This window comes from Anopheles coluzzii, chromosome 3 (assembly GCF_943734685.1).
Source record: "Anopheles coluzzii chromosome 3, AcolN3, whole genome shotgun sequence".
Taxonomy (NCBI): domain Eukaryota; kingdom Metazoa; phylum Arthropoda; class Insecta; order Diptera; family Culicidae; genus Anopheles; species Anopheles coluzzii.
In genome coordinates, this window is record NC_064671.1 from 42,531,144 (window position 1) to 42,552,638 (window position 21,495).

At 48.7% G+C, this 21,495-nt stretch overlaps 6 protein-coding genes across 12 annotated transcripts in view; 3 read left to right on the plus strand and 3 right to left on the minus strand.

Annotated features, from left to right (window-relative positions):
- Nucleotides 1-21,495, plus strand: part of LOC120956492 (neprilysin-1) — a 55,015-nt gene that overhangs the window by 21,937 nt on the left and 11,583 nt on the right. Inside the window, exon 1 of one of the 3 annotated variants that reach the window (XM_049608112.1) lies at nucleotides 15,156-15,247. The exons of 1 other annotated variant lie outside the window; for it this stretch is intronic. The gene's annotated coding sequence lies outside the window, so the exon portion shown is untranslated. Of the gene's footprint in view, nucleotides 1-15,155; nucleotides 15,248-20,978; nucleotides 21,089-21,495 lie in introns of those variants that run through there. One more of the 3 variants, XM_049608110.1, reaches the window with a different exon arrangement.
- On the plus strand, nucleotides 5-6,211 carry LOC120956491 (trifunctional purine biosynthetic protein adenosine-3). The gene is made up of 6 exons (XM_040377988.2): nucleotides 5-901; nucleotides 998-1,640; nucleotides 2,302-2,556; nucleotides 2,647-2,872; nucleotides 3,142-3,289; nucleotides 3,370-6,211. Exons 1-6 carry the CDS (start codon nucleotides 713-715, stop codon nucleotides 6,058-6,060), a joined length of 4,152 nt encoding a protein of 1,383 aa, XP_040233922.2. The 5' UTR covers nucleotides 5-712; the 3' UTR covers nucleotides 6,061-6,211.
- On the minus strand, nucleotides 6,118-7,801 carry LOC120956497 (dnaJ homolog subfamily C member 28). 2 transcript variants are annotated; one of them, XM_049608122.1, is made up of 3 exons: nucleotides 7,488-7,801; nucleotides 7,227-7,398; nucleotides 6,118-7,162 (listed from the first exon to the last, which is right to left on the minus strand). In XM_049608122.1, the coding sequence occupies exons 2-3, from the start codon at nucleotides 7,326-7,328 to the stop codon at nucleotides 6,173-6,175; spliced, it is 1,092 nt and encodes a 363-aa protein (XP_049464079.1). In that variant the 5' UTR covers nucleotides 7,329-7,398; nucleotides 7,488-7,801; the 3' UTR covers nucleotides 6,118-6,172. The 2 variants fall into 2 exon arrangements, with proteins under 2 accessions (XP_049464079.1, XP_040233929.1); XM_040377995.2 differs by having other exon boundaries at nucleotides 7,227-7,345; nucleotides 7,488-7,800.
- Nucleotides 7,992-13,555, plus strand: LOC120956495 (translocation protein SEC62). Of its 2 annotated transcripts, none has more exons than XM_040377993.2 (5): nucleotides 7,992-8,277; nucleotides 9,237-9,375; nucleotides 9,571-10,250; nucleotides 10,337-10,635; nucleotides 11,467-13,555. In XM_040377993.2, the coding sequence occupies exons 1-5, from the start codon at nucleotides 8,242-8,244 to the stop codon at nucleotides 11,564-11,566; spliced, it is 1,254 nt and encodes a 417-aa protein (XP_040233927.2). In that variant the 5' UTR covers nucleotides 7,992-8,241; the 3' UTR covers nucleotides 11,567-13,555. The 2 variants fall into 2 exon arrangements, with proteins under 2 accessions (XP_040233927.2, XP_049464078.1); XM_049608121.1 differs by lacking the exon at nucleotides 7,992-8,277 and adding an exon at nucleotides 8,446-8,758.
- LOC120956493 (sodium channel protein Nach) lies at nucleotides 13,319-16,239 on the minus strand. Its single transcript, XM_040377990.2, has 10 exons — nucleotides 15,924-16,239; nucleotides 15,663-15,860; nucleotides 15,477-15,591; nucleotides 15,191-15,396; nucleotides 14,982-15,114; nucleotides 14,760-14,878; nucleotides 14,532-14,686; nucleotides 14,301-14,470; nucleotides 13,969-14,083; nucleotides 13,319-13,880 (listed from the first exon to the last, which is right to left on the minus strand). Exons 1-10 carry the CDS (start codon nucleotides 16,127-16,129, stop codon nucleotides 13,768-13,770), a joined length of 1,530 nt encoding a protein of 509 aa, XP_040233924.2. The 5' UTR covers nucleotides 16,130-16,239; the 3' UTR covers nucleotides 13,319-13,767.
- The window catches only part of LOC120956499 (protein obstructor-E), a 216,559-nt gene continuing 211,979 nt past the window's right edge, over nucleotides 16,916-21,495 (minus strand). For all 3 annotated transcript variants that reach the window (XM_049608125.1, XM_049608123.1, XM_049608124.1), the window contains exons 3-5: nucleotides 19,892-20,260; nucleotides 17,385-17,778; nucleotides 16,916-17,292 (exon numbers count right to left, since the gene is read on the minus strand). In XM_049608125.1, coding sequence (XP_049464082.1) covers nucleotides 17,139-17,292; nucleotides 17,385-17,778; nucleotides 19,892-20,260 — 917 coding nt within the window. In that variant the 3' untranslated portion in view covers nucleotides 16,916-17,138. The remainder of the gene's footprint in view (nucleotides 17,293-17,384; nucleotides 17,779-19,891; nucleotides 20,261-21,495) is intronic.

Consider the following 21,495-nt stretch of genomic DNA (forward strand, 5'->3'; position numbering starts at 1 on the left):
TCACAAAATCCATATCCCGTGCCCTTCATCTATCGCTTTCGCGTTACAATTTCGCAAGACCGAACGAAACGGCTTTCGTAAACAGAGACGGTATTCCATTTAGAGCCTTCTGTCCACGTTGTTATGGCCACCGATGCCATGTGGCGAAGGAATTCAACGGGAGAGAGAGAGAGTGAGCTGTTCCGCGGAAGCTGCGGGCGCTGTTTGCTCGCTGAGGATCGTTAGAAAAAGTGGGTCTCTCTCAATCCTCTCATCCCATGACCCATTAGCGGTTAGGGATCGCGAGAGAACCAAAACGGCTAAGCCCTCTCAGCAAGACCCATGTGCGAAAGAGAGAGTGAGACAGGGAACGAAAGATTAAGCCATCGCTGCTCATTACTTGGAGGCCGCCGCCTGTATGCTACCGTCGTCTCGTGCTCTGGAGAACTCGTTTTCTGATTCTGCTAACAAATCAACAAAAGTCACCGGACGCTGGACGAACGATTCGCAAAGCGTCTCAATCCGTCGATCAGCTAACACGGATCGCCAAGATTGGCCAGAGAACAAACGAAGTAGGCCTTGGTGTAGTACAAATTCCCCATCGATTCAGTGCTGGAATCAGTCGTAGCATTCAGTGACCTTCCTCTTGGTGCAAGCGTCCCTTCGCGCAAGGTCTAATCAAGCTCAATTAGGAGTGCTGATTGTGTTGGACGCCATAACCGCGCGGCCGAAAATGGTACAGGACAGTGGTGCACTCAAGAAGGTGCTGGTGATCGGTGGCGGTGGCCGTGAACATGCCATCTGCTGGAAGATGGCCCGCAGTGAACGGGTGGACACGGTGCACGTGCTCCCCGGCAGTCCCGGCATTGCGGCCCTTCCGAAGGTGCAGCTAGTGTCCGGTGTTAGCGTGAAGGACTTTAGTGTAAGTGAGAAGGCTTTGGGGGCTCTCTTGATCCCCCCTTGCTCCATATGTTTTAAAAGGTGTGAACTAATCCGTGATCTGAACTAATCTTTGCAGGCCATCGTAGCCTGGTGCAAGCTGAACCAGATCGATCTGGTAGCGGTCGGCCCGGAGGACCCGCTGGCCGATGGGCTGGCCGACGCGCTGCAGACGGCCGGCATTAAATGCTTCGGCCCCGGGCGGCGCGGTGCACAGATTGAGGCGGACAAGAACTGGTCGAAAGATTTCATGCACCGGCACGGCATACCGACGGCCCGGTACGCCAGCTTCACCGATGCATCCGAAGCGAAAGCATTCATCCGCAGCGCACCGTACGCGGCACTGGTCGTGAAGGCGAGCGGGCTAGCCGCCGGCAAGGGTGTGATCGTGGCGGAAACGATCGACGAAGCGTGCGCCGCCGTGGACGACATCCTCGGCGAGCGGCGGTTCGGTGCGGCCGGCGAGGTCGTCGTCGTGGAGGAGAAGCTGTCCGGCGAGGAAGTGTCCGTGCTGGCGTTCGTGGATTCGCGCACCGTGCGCGTGATGCTGCCGGCGCAGGATCATAAGCGCTTGATGGACCACGATCGCGGACCGAATACGGGCGGCATGGGCGCGTACTGTCCCTGTCCGATCATCAAACCGGCCCAGCTGGATCTGGTCGTGCGGGAGGTGTTGCAGCGTGCGGTGGATGGACTGCGAGCGGAGGGCATCAAGTACAACGGTATGTATGTGTGTGTGTGTGTGTGTGTGTGTATGGTTTTTTTCGTGTTGATTGTTGCTGCTTGGTAGTAATGAAACGAGGTTGATAAGGAAAGCCCACGGACAGCCTGCCGAAAGGTCAGGATCGATCGAGAAATACTGAAATCGAAAACAAGTAACCGGATGACGTAGCCAATGTGGTCCGTCCGAGTCGCTGAGAGACAAACGCACGCGATCTACCCCCGGTGATAACGGCCAACGCGTGATTATGCTTCCCTTGCTGCTGCTGCTACTGCTACGCCACGCAATCCTTCATGGCAACCAGACAGGGAAGGGAGGACGGCGCAGTGATTGACGGAATGGAGCCTCACAGTTTTACCTCACAGTGCTGTTTACTCAATCTCCTTCACTGTTTATGTTTGTCCCTGTGTTGCATTTCGATGGCGGTTATACGTGTTGTTATTGATTCGTTTGAAGCTGGTTAATTAACTGGCTAAATGGGTATGTCGCATAAAGTGCCTGAGCAGAGCAAGCCACAGACTTAATCAGTCTAAGAAATCGTTTTCCTTTTGGCGACGAATTCAATCGCAATTTCATTAAAATTTCAAATAATTCAAACAGTTATAAAACAAAATATCCCCCCCCCCCCGTTATCGATTTAAATTTTGCTTCCTTTTCTGCAGGTGTTTTGTACGCTGGCATGATGCTCACGCCGAACGGGCCAAAAACGCTCGAATTCAACTGCCGGTTCGGCGATCCGGAGACACAGGTCATCCTGCCACTGCTCGAGAGCGATCTGTACGAGGTGATGGAGGCGACCTGTGACGATCGGCTGCACGAGATTAATCTCAAGTTCCGGGCCGGGCTGAGCGCGGTCGGTGTAGTGATGGCCAGCAAGGGCTACCCGGAAACATCCACCAAGGGTTGCGTTATCACAGGTTTGTGTGTGTGTGTGTGGGATGCAAAGCTTTCCCTTTTTCAACTGCGCGTCAACTGATAACAACTGGTGCACTTTTCCTACTACACAGGACTGGACGCTGTTGCTGCACGCCCAGAGCATCTCGTGTTCCATTCCGGAGTGGCCCGGAACGAGCGCGGAGAGTTCGTGACGAACGGTGGCCGGGTGCTGATCACCGTCGTGCTGCACAGCGACCTGAAGCAGGCTGCGGCGCACGCTACGTCCGCCTGCAGCACCGCGATCAGCTTCGACGGTTCGCAGCATCGGTTGGACATCGCGCAGAAAGCATTCAAACAGTAAAGCATCGTTTGTTCGTCTATTTCGTTTGTTCGATGCAGATTTATTTTTCATTTTTTTGTTCGGAAATTTGGAAATAAATGCTTCCCCGTGAGCAGTAGGGGGGGAAAGGTTAAAGCTCATGTTTGCCATTATCATCAACGATCCCGTTCGTCGCCTGTGTGTGTGTGTGTGTCTGTGTATTGTCCCCGCTCATGAAAGTCGGCCATATTTGACATTTATAAATAATAAGCTTACTATTTGGCTAATTTTTGTCTTTTCTTTCCAGCCAAAGTTTGTCGTACAAATCGAGCGGCGTCGACATTGACGCGGGTGACGCGCTGGTGCAGCGCATCAAACCGCTGGCACGTGGTACAAATCGTCCCGGTGTGGTGGGAGGACTCGGTGGGTTTGGTGGATTGTTCCGTTTGAACGATGTAAGTTATTTTGTTAATCATTTTTTTGTGTTTTTGAATGAAAGGGCAAATAATAATCCATCCCGCTCCCACTTTTACAGGCGACGTACATCAACCGCGAAGGCAAAACGGTGCGCTACAATGACCCGGTGCTGGTGCAGGGTACGGACGGTGTCGGTACGAAGCTAAAGCTGGCCGAAACGCTCAACTGCTGGGACACCATCGGTATCGATCTGGTGGCAATGTGCGCCAACGATGTGCTGTGCGCCGGGGCGGAACCGCTCGCCTTCCTGGACTACATCGCCTGCGGTCGGCTGGAGGTGCCGACGGCGGCAATGATCGTGAAGGGCATTGCGGAGGGTTGCCGCGAGACGAACTGTGCCCTGCTCGGCGGTGAGACGGCCGAGATGCCCTCGATGTACGAGAAGGGCAAGTACGATCTGGCCGGCTACTGTGTCGGGGTGGTCGAGCACGACCAAATCTTGCCGCACGTCGATCGCATTCGGGAGGGCGATCTGGTGATCGGGCTGCCGTCGAGCGGTGTGCACAGCAACGGGTTCAGCTTGGTGAACCGCATCCTCGAGCGTACCGGCACGAAGCTAACCGATCCGGCACCGTTCAGCGAGGACGGTCGCAGCACGTTCGGCGAGGAACTGCTCACACCGACGAGCCTGTACGTGACGCCGCTGCTACCGTTGCTGCGGCAGGGGGGCGACACGGTGAAAGCGCTGGCCCACATTACCGGCGGTGGTCTGGTGGAAAATGTGCCCCGCGTCCTGCCCGATGCGCTGGGCGTGGAGGTGGACTTTGCCGAGGTGAAAATTCCACCCATCTTCGGATGGCTGGCGGCGGCCGGTAACGTGACCGAGCGGGAAATGCTGCGTACGTTCAACTGTGGCATCGGCATGGTGGTGATCGTGTCGCAGAACGATCGCACGTGGAAGGAACAGTTGACGTCGCACGGTGCGGTACTGTTGGGGCGCGTTACGCGCCGAGCACGCGGCACCGATCAGGTGGTGGTGAAAAACTTTACCCAAGCAATTGCGAAGGTGGCGGCAAATTACGTACCGGCCAAGAAATCGCCCACCGCCATATCGTACAAGGACAGCGGGGTGGACATCGGTGCGGGCGATGAGCTGGTGCAGCGGATTAAACCGTTCGCCAAGTCCACCAACCGGCCTGGTGTGATGGGTGGGCTCGGTGGTTTCGGTGGCCTGTTCAGGCTGCGCGACACGGGCATGAATCTGGACGATCCCATACTCGTGCTAGGGACGGACGGCGTCGGCACGAAGCTGAAGATTGCGCAGGATTGCGGACTGCACGGTACGGTCGGCATCGATCTGGTGGCCATGTGCGTGAACGACATCATCTGCAACGGTGCGGATCCGCTCGCGTTCCTCGATTACTACGCCTGCGGTCAGCTGGACGTGCCGGTCGCGGCAAAGGTGATCGAAGGCATCGCGGAAGGCTGCCGCCAAGGCAACAGTGCGCTGCTCGGGGGCGAAACGGCCGAAATGCCGGGCATGTACGCGAAGGGCGTGTACGATCTGGCCGGCTTTTCGCTGGGAATAGCAGAGCGCAGCAAGATGCTGCCGCGTATGGACTGCATCTGCCCGGGCGACGTTATCCTGGGACTGCCGTCGAGCGGTGTGCACAGCAATGGGTTCAGCTTGGTGCACAAGATACTGGAATTCACCGGCCACACGTACAACGATGTGGCACCGTTCAGTGCGACGAGGAAAACGTTCGCCGAGGAGCTGCTCGTCCCGACCCGCATCTATGTGCGCGAGCTGCAGTCCCTGCTGGCGGAAGGGTTGGTGAAGGCGCTCGCCCACATCACGGGCGGCGGGTTTACGGAAAACATTCCCCGCGTCCTGCCGGCCGGCGTGGCCGCCTTCCTCGACCTTACCGAGCTGCACATCCCGCCCATCTTCGGCTGGATGGCGCAGGCGGGCAATGTAACGGCGGACGAAATGTTGCGCACGTTTAACTGCGGCATCGGCATGGTGCTGGTCGTGGCCACCGAACACAAGCACACCGTGCTGCAGCGTCTACGCAGCGCGGGTGGAACGGCTCTCGGTACGGTGGTGAAAAAATCGGACCCCCTCGGTCAGCGTGTCATCGTGCAGGGGTTCGAGGATACGCTGCGGATGTCGCAGATTACGTGCTCGCTGCCGAAGAAACGGATCGCCGTACTCATATCCGGCTCGGGAAGCAACCTCCAGGCACTGATCGATGCCACCCGCAGTTCGATCTTTGGCATTCGGGGCGAAATTGTGATGGTGGTGTCGAACAAGGCGGGCGTCTTTGGGCTGGAACGGGCAGCAAAGGCCGGCATTCCTTCGAAACTTATCCTGCACAAAGACTACAACACGCGGGAACTGTTTGATGCGGCCGTGTCTAAGGTGCTCGAGCAGGAACGCATCGAGCTTGTGTGTCTGGCCGGCTTTATGCGCATCCTTTCCGAAGGATTCGTCAAGCGCTGGAAGGGTTCGTTGATTAACATTCATCCGGCGCTGCTGCCCCGCCACAAGGGTATCCATGCGCAGCGGCAGGCGCTCGAGGCGGGAGACGTTGAATCGGGCTGTACGGTCCACTTTGTGGATGAAGGCGTTGATACGGGCGCAATCATCCTGCAGGAGCGCGTCCCGATTCTAAGAGGCGACACCGAGGAAGCACTTACCGAGCGCATTCACCAAGCGGAACACGTGGCATACCCGAAAGCACTACGGTTGGTGGCGAACGGTGTGGCCACTCTCGGGCAGGATGGCACACTGCAGTGGATGAGCTAAGCCTTTTAGACATTAATCCCTAATGATTAGAATCGGATTGCGAAAAGAAAGCGCGCGTTTTGTTAACATTTTAGTTATGCACTGGTTATACTCTGCACTAACAACAGTACACTCAACTAAACAATGAACCAATAAAACCTAAAACACTTGACCTATTGGTGGCATCAGTTTGTGTCGTTTTCGCCGTCGATTGCCTAGCGTCTTCTATCATCTCTTCTCTGTGTTTCCCTTTCTCTAGCACTTCGTTGCCCACGCGCTCCAGACTCAGTTGAACCATTTGCTTGTTCATCATCGGCACGATCAGATTAAATTTATCGATCATTTTGTTAATCTTTGTCACCTCCTCCTGCTGCTGCTCGAGCCACTTTTCCCACTGTTGCTCCTCGCGCACGCTCAACGGTAGGGGGCCTAGCTTGGCGCGCAGTCGGCGCAAATCTTCCTTCAGCGCATCCACCGCCTGCCGTATGTCCTTGTGCAGCGTTATCCATTCGGGCGTGAACCCATTGTCGAGCATGATCTTGTTCATCTTGTGCGTGGTAAAGTCCACGTACGGGTTTTGTGACTGATGGTCGGGCAGGGGTTTGCCAAACCCGGACAGATTGCTGAAATCTCCCCTCGAGATCGCTTCCTGGATCAGATCCTCGACGACACGATCGTAGCCGTACTTGGTTTTGATTTCGTGCTTCTTAAAGTAGTCGCCCTTCTTCATAACAGCCGTTTCGGTCGCTTGCGCCTTCGAGAGCCGATGTTCGAGCACGCGTTCCTGCGCTTTGGCGGCGCGCACCGTCTGGTATTGCTTTTGGCGCTGGGCGGGCGTTCCGTACCCGATCCCATCGAAGCTCAGGTACTGGCGGTGCTGCGGGGCAGTGTGTTTGATGTCGTACACCTTCACCTCCTCACGCAGGTCCTCCACGATCCCACGGCGCGCTTTGGCAAACTTTTCCTGCAGTATGCGAAAGGCGCTGTCCACTTCCTGGAATCGTTCCGCGCTCGCTTCCGGGTGGCCACTGTCGGGGTGTAGCTTTTTCACCAGCGTCAGGTAAGCCTGCCGGACCGTGTTCTGGTCGGACTGTTCATTCACACCCAGCAGGCGGTAGCATTTCTACAACAAAGGGGAAAGTGTATTAGTGGCCGGGCATTTTTGTGTGTGTACCCACTCTACTTACATTATATAATTCGCCCCGCCGTGTGTGGACCATCCTGAAGCAGAAAGAGCTCCCATAATGCTGCACCAGCGAAACAGCTGGGAAGGTCTTATTCGTAAGCATGTTTGTAAACTTGCTCACTGCACGAAGAAGAAAAATAAAACGATTTCAAATCATCTTCAAAAAAAGCACCCTGAAAGTGCAAAACAAACAACCGGCACTTTGCGACCTTGATCAACAGTGTGCGCCAATAGCGACCGAATAACAATCGGAGAAACTTACCAGCTGTGAATGGAGTTGATGCTGATAATAGCGCAAAGTTGTTCTGAATGATTATCGCTAATATTGCACAATATTATACCACACTTGCCATGGTTTGGGAAGGGAAATAGCAACATCAAATGCTGCCATCGGCCAAAAGTGAAGCAACATAAATGCGAGCTTTTCCCAGCGAACAACAAAAAACAGCTGACCGCGCGACTGGTGAGCAGTGAGAAGGTGAAAGGGGGGTAAAATAATAAAATAAAATAAACTCACAGGAACGTAATCGTTTGTGGGACGTATAAAGGACACACAATATTTTCCATGATGTTTACATGTAAAACAAAATGAAAATAAAAATTAAATAAAAATTAATCTTTCTGTCCGCGATTCCAATAGGAATTGTGAGCAATAAAGTTGCTATTATAAACGTACGCGTTGAACCTCCATTAGAGCGAGAGAGCGATAACGAAATAGAGAAGGAAGGAGCGAGTGTGCGTGACAGATTCCAAGTTAAACAACAAAAGAAAAACGCACACACACGCATTCTGCCTTCACCACTTTCAGGTTGTCAATGGGAAGAGTCCGTCCCGTAAGTGGAGACGTGGAAAACAGCTGCCCCCGTGGTGTAGGAAAAGTAGCACCAGTGCTCAGCTATTGAATCCCCGAATGTGTGTTTTCCGTCGTGAAAACGTGAACAGTGAATAAACCTAAACGCGTCACGGTGGTGCTTCCTTGCGAGTGAGTGTGTGTCGGCAGGTTTTGTGTTCGAGAGATGGCGGAGAAACGACGTGCCAAGAAGCGAAAGGATGTAAGTTGCGCTGCAAATGAGTGAGAGCAGCAAGCAGATCCGCCTAAAAACATCAGCCAATCCCTCCCCTATCCCCCCCCCCCTCCCCCGCCCGCCCACCAAGCGGTGCAAGAAAGGTCAAGGCTTCCATGCCCGCCACGGCCTGTACGCCGCCTTGTGTGTTGTTAAACAAGATAAGAGAAAAGTGTAAACTCGAACCGCGCCACCAGCCAGCCTGCCTGCTGAACTAATTTCGTGGTGCCATTTGGCAACGAGTTGGTTGCCCCGTGGCACTGTCGCGACCGACGGGACGGGAAAGAAATGGTGGAGAAAGTTGTTTCCTTCTTCATCGGTTAACCCATTTTGCTTTATGCGCATCGCATCGCGACGTCACGGTCTCGGGGGCCTAATTGATTTGGCCTACTGGCTCCGCCAACTGGTCAACTGGTTCTTGCATCCAGCCCCGCCCGTCGCCATCGACACGCGTGCGGTACAGGCGCAGGTATTATTATTACGGGATTTGATGGAAAGACCGATAACCCGCCGTAGCAAGCGAGGCAAATCCAGGCTGCAGAAAAAAAGAGGTCACTGGCAGCGGACACGCTTGAGTGGTGATGCGAGCACCGCTCGTTCGTTCGTCAAGAATTTGTGTGTTGGAATAATCACCTGAACAAACAGCTCCGGAGCGTGTATTTTGCGTGCTGCGAATACTTTATCCACGGCGTGACGTACGCTAGTTTTCTTCATCAGACTCTTTTTATTGTGCTGTTGCTCCTAACGGATCTCAAGTACCGTGTACTGGTTGCGGAGAGACCACCACCCACCACCACCACTGTGTACCTGCCACGTGTCTTCCCCTCTGGAAGCAGCTGCGATTTCATTGCCAGACAGACGCTAAATGACGCCGTACGATATTGACTGAGTGATGAAATTTTTAAATCATTTTTTTTTGTTTCTTTCTCTCATGCTCCACCCGGCAGGAATACAGCGGTCCCGGAGGCGCAGAACAGGAGATTGAAAAAGCTTCCAAGGATGAGTACAAGGTGGCAAAATGGCTCAAATCGAACGTACCGACAAAAAAGACCAAATTTCTGAATCACAATGTGGAATACTTTTCTGGTGAGTATGTTAGAGGTAGTGTGATTCCCCGCAACGTCCAGTCCAATGCGGAGTCGTGACGTGTAGCGGGACGTGATGTTTGCTCTGGCACCGTGCTCAGCGCAACCGTTGCTAATTGTCTGTTATTGTTTTTTCTGCTCCTTCTTCTCGGTCGCTGCGTTCTATTTGCTCATCGTGTTTTTTTTTAAATTGCAGCCATCAAAGCAATCGATGCACTGCTTGCGTCAAAGTTTGCCCAGGGTGACAACTGTCTCTTTCCGCACCGGCAGGCCGTGATTGATTTTATGGGCGATATGCTGTACCACAAGTTTTTCCACCGCGCCCGAAAGGTCCCGGTCAGCGAGCAGGAGCTGCGCGGGAAGAACAGCAAAAAGGCGGCCGCAGAGGCCTTGGTGACGGCCAGCTCGGCTAAGGATGGCTCCAAACAAACGGCGACAAAGGAGGAACGGGCAACCGACGCGGAAAGTAGCCACGCGGAGGGCAGCAAGGCGGTGGCGGAAGCGGTAGCGGAAAAGCGAAAGCGCAAGATCCGTCTAGAGATGCACCCGGAGCAGCTGTTTATCGATGGGCACGAGGCGTACGTCTGGCTGTACGATCCGATCCCGATGCATTACTGGATCTTTGGCGCACTGCTGGTGGTGGGCGCGATCGTCATCTGTCTATTCCCGCTGTGGCCACCGCTGCTGCGAAAGGGGGTGTACTATCTGAGTATAGCGGCGGCCGGCTTTTTGGTGTTTATTCTCGGCCTGGTCGTGTTGCGATGCATCCTGTTCTGTCTGGTGTGGGTGGTGACCGGTGGAAAGCACCACTTCTGGCTGCTACCGAATCTGACGGAAGATGTCGGCTTCTTTGCCTCCTTCTGGCCACTGTACAATGTAAGTTGGGGGTAATCGATTGAAATTTACAACCTGGATAATTTTATAATTTCTCTTCTACTATTTCCCCTGCTCTTTCCCGGCAGCATGAATACAAGGACGGTCAGAGTGGCACCGAGAAGGGTAGCAAGAAGACGAAAAAACGAAAACGCGACAAGGACAGTGGCGGCGAAGAGGAGAGTACCACCGCCGGCAATATCCCTCCGACGATCGACGAGGTGAAGGAGCGTGACACTGAGGTGGAAAGCGGCAAATCTTCACCTGCGCCGGCAGCCGAAGGATTAAGGCATCGTGGAGCTAAGCAGCAGCAGCAGCAGCCGCAGGAATCTGCACCAGTGTCCGTCCCACCGGTCACAATTGCCGAGTCGATCGACGAGGAGCAAAAGTGAGTGTGTTGAAGCAGCAACGCAATGCCATGCAATGGGGTGGGAAAGGTGTATTATAGTTGCTTACAGTCGCTGTAACTTTGTAAATGTTTTGTTGTGTAAACTAACTGTTTTTTTTTTTAAATTTTGTTGGTACTGTGCTGGTTTCTAATGTTTGTTTTCTTCATGTAGACCGTTAGAACTTCCTTCCGTTATAAAACCTTTCCCTATTTGTTTGTTGATCGTGTAATAAATTTCCTTGCTAATTATATGGTTTTGAAGTTGTTTTTCCTGAAAATTCTAATGACCTGGGGTATTGGATGTATTTTAGATAACGCTTCTTTTTCTGTTTCAGACTGGAGAAATTCATAACATTTACTCTTTACAATGTATATAAAACGCTAATCATTAATGAATAGTCTAATTGAAAGCTCATTTGTTTAACGAATTTCCATCTTCTTCTTAAACATTAATTACAAACTCGATTTTCTTATCATTTGTGCTGTATCATATATCTTCACACAAGTAGAAGCTTTGCACGGGGTTTCAGGGGTTCTCATAGTTGTGGGCCACTTCCTTGACTCTTTCTAATTGGAAGTGACCTTCATATGCTAGAAATTGGACTCTATGGCAGGCGCCTTGAAAATTCCTATTGGTTTTGTCCAACAAGGATGCTATAGAGTCCAATTCCCATTACATTAAGTTTATGTCACATAAGTAAGTATCAATAAACTGTCCCACAGCTATGAGAAGTCCTGAAAAACCCTTTAAAATGCTTTGTCGATACAAATATGTGACGATGAACTTTACGATGTTGCCAATCTCACTATGTGCAACCATTTTCATTGCAGCTCCGGAACGCCGTCGGAAAGTGACTCGGAAGGCTCGCAGCGCTCCTCCACGGGGAAGGACTTTGAGATGGTCGAGCCGGATGAGGTGGATACCTCGTAAAGCAGAACAAGTTAATCGACATGCGCGCGTTACATTTTCATATCACCCTCAATCCACGACTGCAGCAGTACTAGCTGCTTACCAGCTGAAATGGATCGGATAGCAACACCAATCATTCTCGTACCACATCTGCAAACCAAACTCTGCAAAAAGAAAAAAAACAACACCACCACAACCAACACATGTACACACTGTACGATCATCACATCACGATTTGCATCCGCATCAGCCAAAGTTGTTTCCCCCTTCTCCCCACAACAACTTTCCCGTGTGTGTACAATAATCAAAAGCACGCATGAGATACGTTGACCAATGGCCAAATTCCACCCCACTCCACATGTTCGGCGTTTCGGGGTGATTTTGATAGTACCGGCGCGCTGTCAGAAGGCGCGCATTCGGGTGGCACGGAGTGAATCTCTGCGCCCGCGTGCCGTCAGTCGTTTCGCAACCGATCGCAATGATCGTTACGGTGCTTTTCGCGCGAGTTGAAAACCCCCAGTCCGAACGGTGCATTCCACACAGCGAGCCATCAAGACCATCTCATTAGCCAAACTCTACCAATGGACAGTGTTTTATCTCATAACGACGGTTTTGGTTTAGCGTAAGTCACTTTGGACCACACTGGGGTCTGCTGTGCTGGGAGCGGGTTATTGCCGGTTTTATTACGAATTTTATCGGTGCCCTCAAAAGGTGAATAACATCAAGCGAAAATAATTGAACCTTCTGGTCGTGATTTCGGAAACATATATGACGCAATCGTGAGCCTAAATGTTAAGAGTTAATTGCATAGAGATACAGAATAATGAGACATTGTTTAGAACACGTATTTCACCGCACATCTGTCTGTGGCTGGGATGGAACTTAATGCCAGCAGACAAAAAATCAAAACGATTCAAACAAATTACAAACCCAACAAATTAGAGATGAATGAATGCATCCCAATCTTTTCCGCATGGTTCAATCGATTCGGCACCACCCAAATGCTCGAAACCTTTCCCACTCTTTGTTATCAGTGCTCTGCTGGCCGGTGGAGCCATTGCGTTATCGGTTCACTTCCGTGCTGAAGCATTAGAAGAAGTAATCGTATGTGGTTGGAGGGCGTGATGGTGTGTGGGGAGGGCTTTTGTTTCGAGAACCAAAATACAACGAAAACATTTGGCAGAAACCGCAGGCACAAAATAAAAAACACAACCACACAAAAACGATTTCAGATTGAGAATCGAAAATCTCAAACCGGCAGTGGCAGTCTCTGAAGCATGAAGGGCGCATGAACAGCGAACGGAAGTAGTGTAAAGCCAACGGTCGAGCCCGAGCGTAACCAAGCCACGTGCATGCGAGCCCTGAGTTGTTTGTGTGCGTGTGTGGTTCGTTGTTCAGTTTCGGAATAGTGAACGAATTTTCGGACATTAAAATACCGCTCGAGGGCTACTCACGCAGAGTGCGGAGTTATTACATGCCGTCAGCTCGAGCAGTGGCTGTTGGCTTTATATTCACTGTGTTCTGTGCGCCTCGTATGTATCTCCCCTATCCCATCCCTTTCAGCTGTGTAGATTGTGTGTCCATTTAGCGTGTTCTTTATCCCGGACGTGTGGCAAATGTCCGTACAACATTGCAAACACGTATTACATACTACATACAAAGGACGGAGAGAGCGAAGCTAAAGACGCCCCGGGGCAACATAATATTATGTGGACAGGCCGGTGATAAAGCATTTTACGTGGTGTGAAACAGTAAAACAAAACAAAATAGAAACTCTGGCAGACGATTAACGGGCTACAACAAATCAAAACACGCAACAGTATCGCGAGCCGTTAGTAAACGACGTTAGTATGTAGACAGAGAGAGAGAGACAGTGAGTGGAAGAAAGAGAGATAGAGGAAGCGAAAAAAAAAACGACGAAAGATTTTTGTAGTGTGTGTGTGCAAACGTTAGGTAAGGTTATATTATTCAAAATAAAATTTATGGTATGAAAAATAGTAAACAACAGTAGAGTTGTCGTTTACGTCGTTTATTGCCCTTTTATGGGAGGGTGCTTGTTGAAGCCGTATATTGATTGCAGAATATTAATGTATTCTTTTTAATAACATTTACTACACAAAAATGGTGATCATTAAATGCATGAATAATGATAATAGCCGAAACGTTGTCTATCGTAAGCGTTAAATACTTGACTGGACGATTCATTGACGGCAGACCATCCGCTAACGTCGTCCCACAATATACCACAACAAACGGAGGGTGAAAAAGTACAGTATTTCCACCATACCGAGCACACTGAAACCAAGGAAAAATCCGGCCGTACCTCCAATCGATACTGGAGAAAGGAAACAGCATATCAACACACCAGCACAAAAGGTAGGTTCGAGTTACCACTCGAAGAATGGGTCCGGTTTGGTACTCACCCAACAAATCAGTGAAGGTAAACAGTAGCTGCCGGCTGAACCGTACCAAAGGGTAGCGCTTCACAACAATCAGCCCACCGATGCTGCCGATAAGCTTTTGCGTTTGCTTCAGAACCTGTAGGATGGAGGGAAACGGACACATGAACGGATGGATGCAGCAGCAATGGCAGTTGCACGGTGCAGAGTAAATCCCACCGGAACGTGCTCTTCTGGTGTGAAACGGTTGACACACTGCAGTTGCAGCACAATTCGATTAAGAGGGGATTTACTGTTGGAAATCTTAGAAAACGCAATACGATTTCGCCTTCGGTTTCGCAACAAGCAGCCATTACCTGTCTGTGCTCGATGATAACCTTCGAGTCGACACAGTTCTGCTCGCAGTAGCACGGTATACCCTTTTTGTCGTTAATGTCCTGCTTGAACTCGAGGAACAGCTTCTGGTAGCGCGGAAAACACTTTATCAGCTGCTTGTAGTGGCACACCTTCTTTGCTCTTGGTCCTTCTGCAAATGAGATTATGCAGCAGCGAAAAGGAGCATCTGTACCAGGGTATGACAAACTTACCAGGATTAGGATAGAAATGAGGAATACATCCACACAGTTTGTACGCCAGCTGAATGCGACACTCTTGCAGACAGATGCCCTTAGTGTAGATGGAATAGTGCGTCAGGTTGGACTCGTAATGAAACCGGCAGCCTCGCTGGGAGATGGTAGTATCCCTGCAGGAAGATAGAGGGCGTTAGTGTGCAACGTAACTAGAGGTAACGCCGTACTGTGCGACGCGCCGCCTACTCTTTAAAGTCCTTCGTGGTGACGATTTCGATAGAAAACGTTTCATACTCATGTGCCTCGTTCGTCAGTGGCTGATACTTTGCGATGTTCAGTGTTTCATAAGGGCTGTGATAAAAGATCTAAATAGAAAAACCGACGCACGGAAATTATTAGTGACACAGTGTGCCGGTGTGATCGGTTGTGGAATGCTGGTGTTGCTAGCTGCGGTGCTAAATCCATTACCGTAATCGGTGGCTCAAAGCCAATAAAGCTGTACGTGATGTCGCCGTCGAAAAGGTTCCCGTACCGGACATTGTGCACTGTACGCGTCGAGTAGAAATCGTCCAACGGTAGCTCCCTCCCGGTCAGCAACAAACTGTGGTGGAATTGAAACTGAACTTGTAAAACCGTTTGCCTTGAGAGTCGGCACAACCTCGTCCGCGTTGACCTACCTTGCGGTTAAATTAGACGAGATAAAACTGTTGGTGGTGTAGCAGATACCGTACTCGGTGAGTGTTTGATGGGTGCGTAAGAACTCCAGGTTGCTTTGCGTCCGAACGCGCAGCTCCGTGTCGTCCAGGCGGGTCAGATCGCGGGTAAGATTGTATATAATCTTCATGTAGTTTTCCGGCTGGATCTGAAGTACGTCCAGCAGGCTCTATGACAAGCGAAGTAAAACAGGTTACTTTTCCATTACAGTAGGCGAGTGATTGGTTTAAGAAACAGGGAACCACTAACGTCCACATTGTCACTGTGCTTGATGTTCTGAAAGTTGATAAAGGTCGAGTTGGCCAACGATTCCAGAAAGTCGAACAGCTCGGCTTGATCTTCCTCTTTAGTGATGCCATTTTTGCTGAAAATTTTTATTTTACATTTATGCTAAAGATCACACTAGCTAGGAGGAAGATGTACATTAAATCTAACCTGCAATAGTTCAGTAAATATGGTCGATAAATACGTTTTAGCGGACAAATAGTAAGACTCGGCATAGAAGTGTTCCAGTAGTAGTGATCCTTTTCGATCGCAACGACCGTACTCTTGCTCTGATAACGCTCCCAGGACACGAAGCTCAGCACGACGGAGAAATAAATAGACACGACAATCAGCACTAACCAGAAGAGTCTGTAAGATGCCCCGTAAAAGTGAAAAATGAACTTGCAAGTTACGTGCCGACCTTTCCCCTACCTTTCCAGAATATGCAGCAACGGTTTACCCAAATAGGCCAACCCATGCACTGCACCTTGCTCGAGAAAGATTAACACAAACGTGCTGATTGATTTGAACAGTCTCAGCAACCAACCGACAGGGCCGTTCGAGTCCGCTTGTCCGATGAACTTTTCCGTCCGTTTTCTACCACTCCGGGCAGATGCGTTTGATTTATGATGGTTCATTGTCTATTTCAACATTCTCTCTTTTCGTTGAAAGGCAATAGATAAAACTGACTGGCATTAGAATCGTGCACTATCGATACCAGGTGGTTGCATTTTGAGTGGTAATAAAAATAGACGATTGCACATGCACACGTTTGCTATTGCTTTTAAAATGATGCCGCAATTTAGCATCCAGCAACAAGTCCGGTACGTGTTAGGTGCTAAGTGCGGCCGTTACTTATTCATTTACACTTGAAACTGCCAGTATTACCTGTATGATAAGCAGGCAATAAGAAAGGGTGATAGATAAAAGAGCGTTATTTATGGCGTTTGTGTTTTAATTTGAAACGCTTATCATATTTTGGTATGCTGTAGCTTTGTAAATATTTTTAAACATTGCATTTAGTAACAGTGATACAATTGAGACAAAAAAAATCATCTTAATCATATAATCCCACTCAGTTAAACTTACTTTATGGGTATTTTTTACATTTTGTTTCCACGTGTTTGTTTTTGAAATTCATGGAGGCGCCCAGTCGTTGACGATTATTTGATTGTAACATTTTATTTATTTTTTAATATTACTCTACCAGATATCTAGTGGAAATAATACGTGTATAGATGTGATGCATATTTCGTTGTCACATGCTGTAGTTCGTGATTAATGATTACCTACGGCTAAGTGATGATCCATGTAGAACAATCGAGTCATGTTTGATACGTGATTTTACGCCAACATGCAACATATGGCTTGTTATTGCTTCGTTTCTTTTTTCAGTAACAACTGTTGATCGATAGGACAGTAAATTTAAAGGATTAAAATACTTTTATTCAACACATCATCTGAAACACTTCACACATACATACATACAAAGACACGCGAGTATTTTTCCCCTTGCTCTACTTCATCCAGCTCCAGCTTGGTGGAGTTAACAATTATTAGCCCTCCCCAAACAAGAAAGAACATGCCCGTTGGCAATGCAATGTGACTAAACTAAAAGCTGGACGAGTCACTCGGCTGTGGGCCTGCCTATTCCGAATCATCAACCGGTTGCTTCGGTCGCTTGGACGGACGTCGGCGGGAAACCTTCGACGGGCTGTTGGCAGGCTTCGGCTTGGGTGTCGGTGGATTTTCCAGCTCCTCGAGTTGCTTGTCGGTAAGACGATCCTTATACCAGTCGGCACTGGAGACAGAGAAGCAGAAAGAATATACAAGTAGATGAATATTTATGACAATGTACTGCATTTACTTATACTAAAGCAAACCAAAACTTACCAATCTGGCACCTTTCGGGCCCACTCGCAGTGCTTGGCCACATCGTCGAACGCCTGTCCGAGTTTGCACCCGTTGCGGCGCGGTGTTTCACCGTTGATGCACACGTAGAAGAACTGACAATCGTCCGGATCGGCATAGCGTGGATGGGTCGCTCCCTCGGTTTCGTTTACCTTCGGGCAGGTAAACTTGAACACGTCCTCCGACGAGCAGCCCTTCTTCTGGGCCTCGTCCGGCCAGGTGCAGATGCCGGTGCGTGGATTAAACACCAACCCTTCCGGGCAGGTGATCATGTTGAACATACCGTCCACGCAGTAGTAGAACTTATCGCACGCACCAGTCTCGCTGGCAAAGTAACCGTTCTGGCGGGGACAGTGCAGGGACGCTATGGGTGTCTCTGTAACATTTGATAAAGAGACAGCGATTAGTTAAGTTCTGTTTTTTCCTCAAACATCTTATAGATTACAGAGATCATTTTGCTGATGGATTGCACATTTTGCATACTGAATTATTGATCATTTATATCCATTTAATAGAGAAAATACTAGGAATGGTTAAAATATACAGTGGAACCCTTCATAACCAGTACCGTCTGCAACGAGTTTTTCACATAACGAGCAAATGTTCTACAAATACCCCCCTTAACGAGTAATATCTCGCATAACGAGCATTTTTTGTTTTCCGTTAGGAAATCGTGGTCATTCCGAGTGTTTCAATACTAAAAATCTTTAATTTGAAGCTATTTCCAAAAGGGGTAGAGTTTAAGTGTGGAGGAAAAGTTTAAAAGAGGTAACACATTATCGTCCAGTCCAAAGCTCACAAAGTCATACAAAAACAAGAAAAAAGCCGGGACGGGCCGTGGGCGCGTTCAGTCAACGTTCAAATAATTCTGTTTAATTGCTCCACTTCTTTACTTCTTATTTGAGAATTACTGGTATTATTGAATTCGTTCGTAGCGGCGGCGTACGTCCCGACACTAATTTTTACTCATTTTTCTGACGTACTATATGGTTGCTAATGGTATTTACCGCGGCATTGTAGGAACGGCCACATGAAATGTGTTGACATTCCTAAAATTTCGTATGAGTGGCTTATGTTGCCGCTACGAACGGATTCAATAATACCAGTCAACATTGGAGGATCTCATCCGACCAAGCCGTGGAAGTGGGCAGGGCGTGGATTTTAGTGTGTAGTGTACCTCCCTAAGAAGAGTATGTTTCACAAGTGTATCTTCTTGAATGCATTCTTAACTTGCTCGTAAAGGCTAGAATTTCGAGACTAACAATTGAGCAATACATTGCTGTTGCCACTTGGAGGTGTTCAGTATGGTTGTGATGCATATAATTTCTATAATCCTGCACATGTCCTGGAACGAATTATTTCACTTTTCATAAACATTTTATGAAAAACTGCCTCCCGCATAACTAGTGAGTCAATTGCGACTGATTAAACTCTTTATGAAGGGTTCCACTGTAATCCCTCATAACGAGTACCCCTTATAATGCGTCTTTCGCATAGCGAGCAAGTCTAAATCCTCAATACTAAGAATCGTTAAATACCAAGCTATTTCCAAAAGCTAATTATACACTGCCATAAGTGTAGAGGAAAAGTTTAAGGGAGGTGACACATTAACACCAACTGCCAGTCCAAAACTCATAAAGTCATACAAAATCCGAAAAAGTCGCTGAGCTTATAGACTGATGGAGTAAATGATTTAAATTGCCTTCCTTTTTATTTGACAATATTGGAGGCTCTCTTCGGCTTCGGCCGCGGAAATGGGTAGGACGTGAATTTTAGTGTGTTTTTGCATGCATTCTTGATCTACTTGCTTATGAAGGTGAGCATTTCGATACTAAGAATTGATAAGAGAATTACTGTTGACAATTGAAGGTATTCCATATGGTTGTGATGCATGTAATTCCTATATAACTGCACTTTTCTTGACCTTGAACCAATTATTTCACTTTTCATACAAATTGTATGAAAAAGAGACTGCTGCATAACGAGTTTTTCGCATGACGAGTGAGTCAGTGGAACGGATTAAACACGTTATGAGGGGTTCCACTTCCATAGATTTCTGGTTACTTTTGTCTACATTCTTGACAGTTAGTTTAAGAATACATCAATATCTTGCATAAATTAGCTCTTTTTTATACATTTTATCATGCAATTATCATACTTTCTGGGTTCTTTGTGCCAAGAAAATGTACATTCATTATTTGCTCTTGTTATGTCATATTTCAAGAAAGTGTTCCAAATGTCATAGATTAATTATGATAGCCTATGAAATAGTAAACTGTTGCTGCTTCAAAATAAGTAGCTTTAATGGTTGAAATTCGCTCTGAATCATTGGCCGAATGGAAAATTCGCATTATTGTCCTTGAAGTACAGTTTTTTTTCCAATTTCTGGTGTCACGATGCCAGACTTTATAAATTCCAATTCTACCAACAAGTGATCTCTTTCATCCCAAATTGAGTACCCTTTTTCCCTTTCCCCTTTTGCTACTCACGGAGCTTTGGGCGTTTGCTGCAGTCAATGTTGAAGGGCAGATCGCACTTCTCCTGATCGGAGTCGTAATCGTTGAACACCATACCGTCCGGGCACAGTTTCTCCGTAATCTGTCCATCGCGGCACTGGTAGTACTTGTCACACTGTTCCGCATCTGCAAAGTATCCGTTCGGCTCGGGACAGTTCTCCGACAGCTCCGGATCAATCTCGTCCGAGGCGGACGCCTGTACCGGGCCCTGCTGACGCACTGGGCTGCGGACTGGTGCGTCGGACGCGGCAGGCTCACGGTTGCGTACCGCGGGGCCACTGCCCGGTGTTCGACGGTTTAGCTCATACTGCCTTCGGAGCTGCGTCTGGGCAGTGGAGAGTCCTGCAAGAACGAGAAAAACATTAATAATTATCTTAATATAATGTAAAAAATTATAAGAAAAAATATAGTCCATAAGTTTCACAGTCGTACATCTTAATTTAGTCCCATCACAACACGAAAGATGCACTATCGATCGCTGTCCCCTTCCATTCGAGCTGGCCATAAATTATGCATGTTTTATCCCCGTCCGGCGATGCAGTCAAGTTTGCAAAACGAAGCCATCACTCAATGCCACCTGGGCGGGGGGTGCTGCAAGTACTGCTAAAAATATGATCCCGCCCTGCTACCGATCAACGATCAACGGTGCTCCAGAGTTGGCCGTACTCCAGCGCGACCCGTCTAGAGTAGTGGATGCAACGTGTTGACAGGAACGTGTTGCAGCGGGGTGAATAATTAAACGATGTTTACTCCGCTTTTTCCCTTTTTTTGCTGCCGCTGCTGCTGCTGCTGCTTACAAAATTTCACTTTCAATTAGTAGCAAAACCGTCGGCAATGCAATGCGACAGAGCACACAAGGGCGGGTGAGTGGGTACGGTAAACGATTTTCACATGCCTGCTAAACTTAGCGGCAAGCGACCGTCGTGGTATCGCCCGAAGGGCCTCTGCCACTGTGTGCCCGTTCTGGACGTTGGCAAAAATAAATATCAAGGTCTTGGAGGAGGCAGCGGCAGCGATGTGTTCCGACGGTTTTTTTTTGTGTGTTCCAACGGTAGCCAACGGTGCTGGTTTGCAATTATGTGCTGACCGTGCTCGGAAGTGGTTCGAAAAACGCGTGCATGCGGAGTGCACTGCCTTCGTGTGTCTGTCTGTCTTTGGGAACGAGTAGAGGTAAAGGTGCATTGTTTAAAGTGTTTAAAATGTTTCAAGTGTTTTAAATGTTTTTGGTGAAGGTGAAGTAATTTTTTAAAAAATGTTACTTTTTCATTTAACAGCTTTGGGTTTTACAATAAAGTTTATCTAGCTTTAATTAGCACTATATGTACTTGTTGCATTGCACAAGACCATTAAAATCATTCTCTTGTAATGATTGTCCGTTAAAATCCCTACAAAAACAGAACAGTTTTTTACAGCCTATTGTTTTTGACGCTTCTTAAAACATCGTATGGAGCGTGATGAATGATGAAGTCTTCTGTTTACTTTTTTTATGCGCACTACGAATGCACCGTGAAAAATGCAGCTAATTAGAATTCCTGCTTGGCGTGCGCGTCTCTGTGTGTATGTGTGTGTGTGTGTGT

What these genes read in the sequence shown, in the direction of transcription:
- LOC120956493 (XM_040377990.2), bottom strand. Translation starts at nt 16,129, where the DNA reads ATGAACCATCATAAATCAAACGCATCTGCCCGGAGTGGTAGAAAACGG. An exon ending in TTGCTGCATATTCTGGAAAG is followed by an intron (nt 15,861 to 15,923) that starts GTAGGGGAAAGG and finishes GGCATCTTACAG; the next exon opens with ACTCTTCTGGTTAGTGCTGA. An exon ending in TCATTTCTATCCTAATCCTG is followed by an intron (nt 14,471 to 14,531) that starts GTAAGTTTGTCA and finishes TCTCATTTGCAG; the next exon opens with AAGGACCAAGAGCAAAGAAG.
- LOC120956491 (XM_040377988.2), top strand. Translation starts at nt 713, where the DNA reads ATGGTACAGGACAGTGGTGCACTCAAGAAGGTGCTGGTGATCGGTGGC. An exon ending in TTAGCGTGAAGGACTTTAGT is followed by an intron (nt 902 to 997) that starts GTAAGTGAGAAG and finishes TAATCTTTGCAG; the next exon opens with GCCATCGTAGCCTGGTGCAA. An exon ending in CAAGGGTTGCGTTATCACAG is followed by an intron (nt 2,557 to 2,646) that starts GTTTGTGTGTGT and finishes CCTACTACACAG; the next exon opens with GACTGGACGCTGTTGCTGCA.
- LOC120956497 (XM_049608122.1), bottom strand. Translation starts at nt 7,328, where the DNA reads ATGCTTACGAATAAGACCTTCCCAGCTGTTTCGCTGGTGCAGCATTAT. An exon ending in GGCGGGGCGAATTATATAAT is followed by an intron (nt 7,163 to 7,226) that starts GTAAGTAGAGTG and finishes CCTTTGTTGTAG; the next exon opens with AAATGCTACCGCCTGCTGGG.
- LOC120956495 (XM_049608121.1), top strand. Translation starts at nt 8,627, where the DNA reads ATGCGCATCGCATCGCGACGTCACGGTCTCGGGGGCCTAATTGATTTG. An exon ending in CGCGTGCGGTACAGGCGCAG is followed by an intron (nt 8,759 to 9,236) that starts GTATTATTATTA and finishes TCCACCCGGCAG; the next exon opens with GAATACAGCGGTCCCGGAGG. An exon ending in TCGATCGACGAGGAGCAAAA is followed by an intron (nt 10,636 to 11,466) that starts GTGAGTGTGTTG and finishes TTTTCATTGCAG; the next exon opens with CTCCGGAACGCCGTCGGAAA.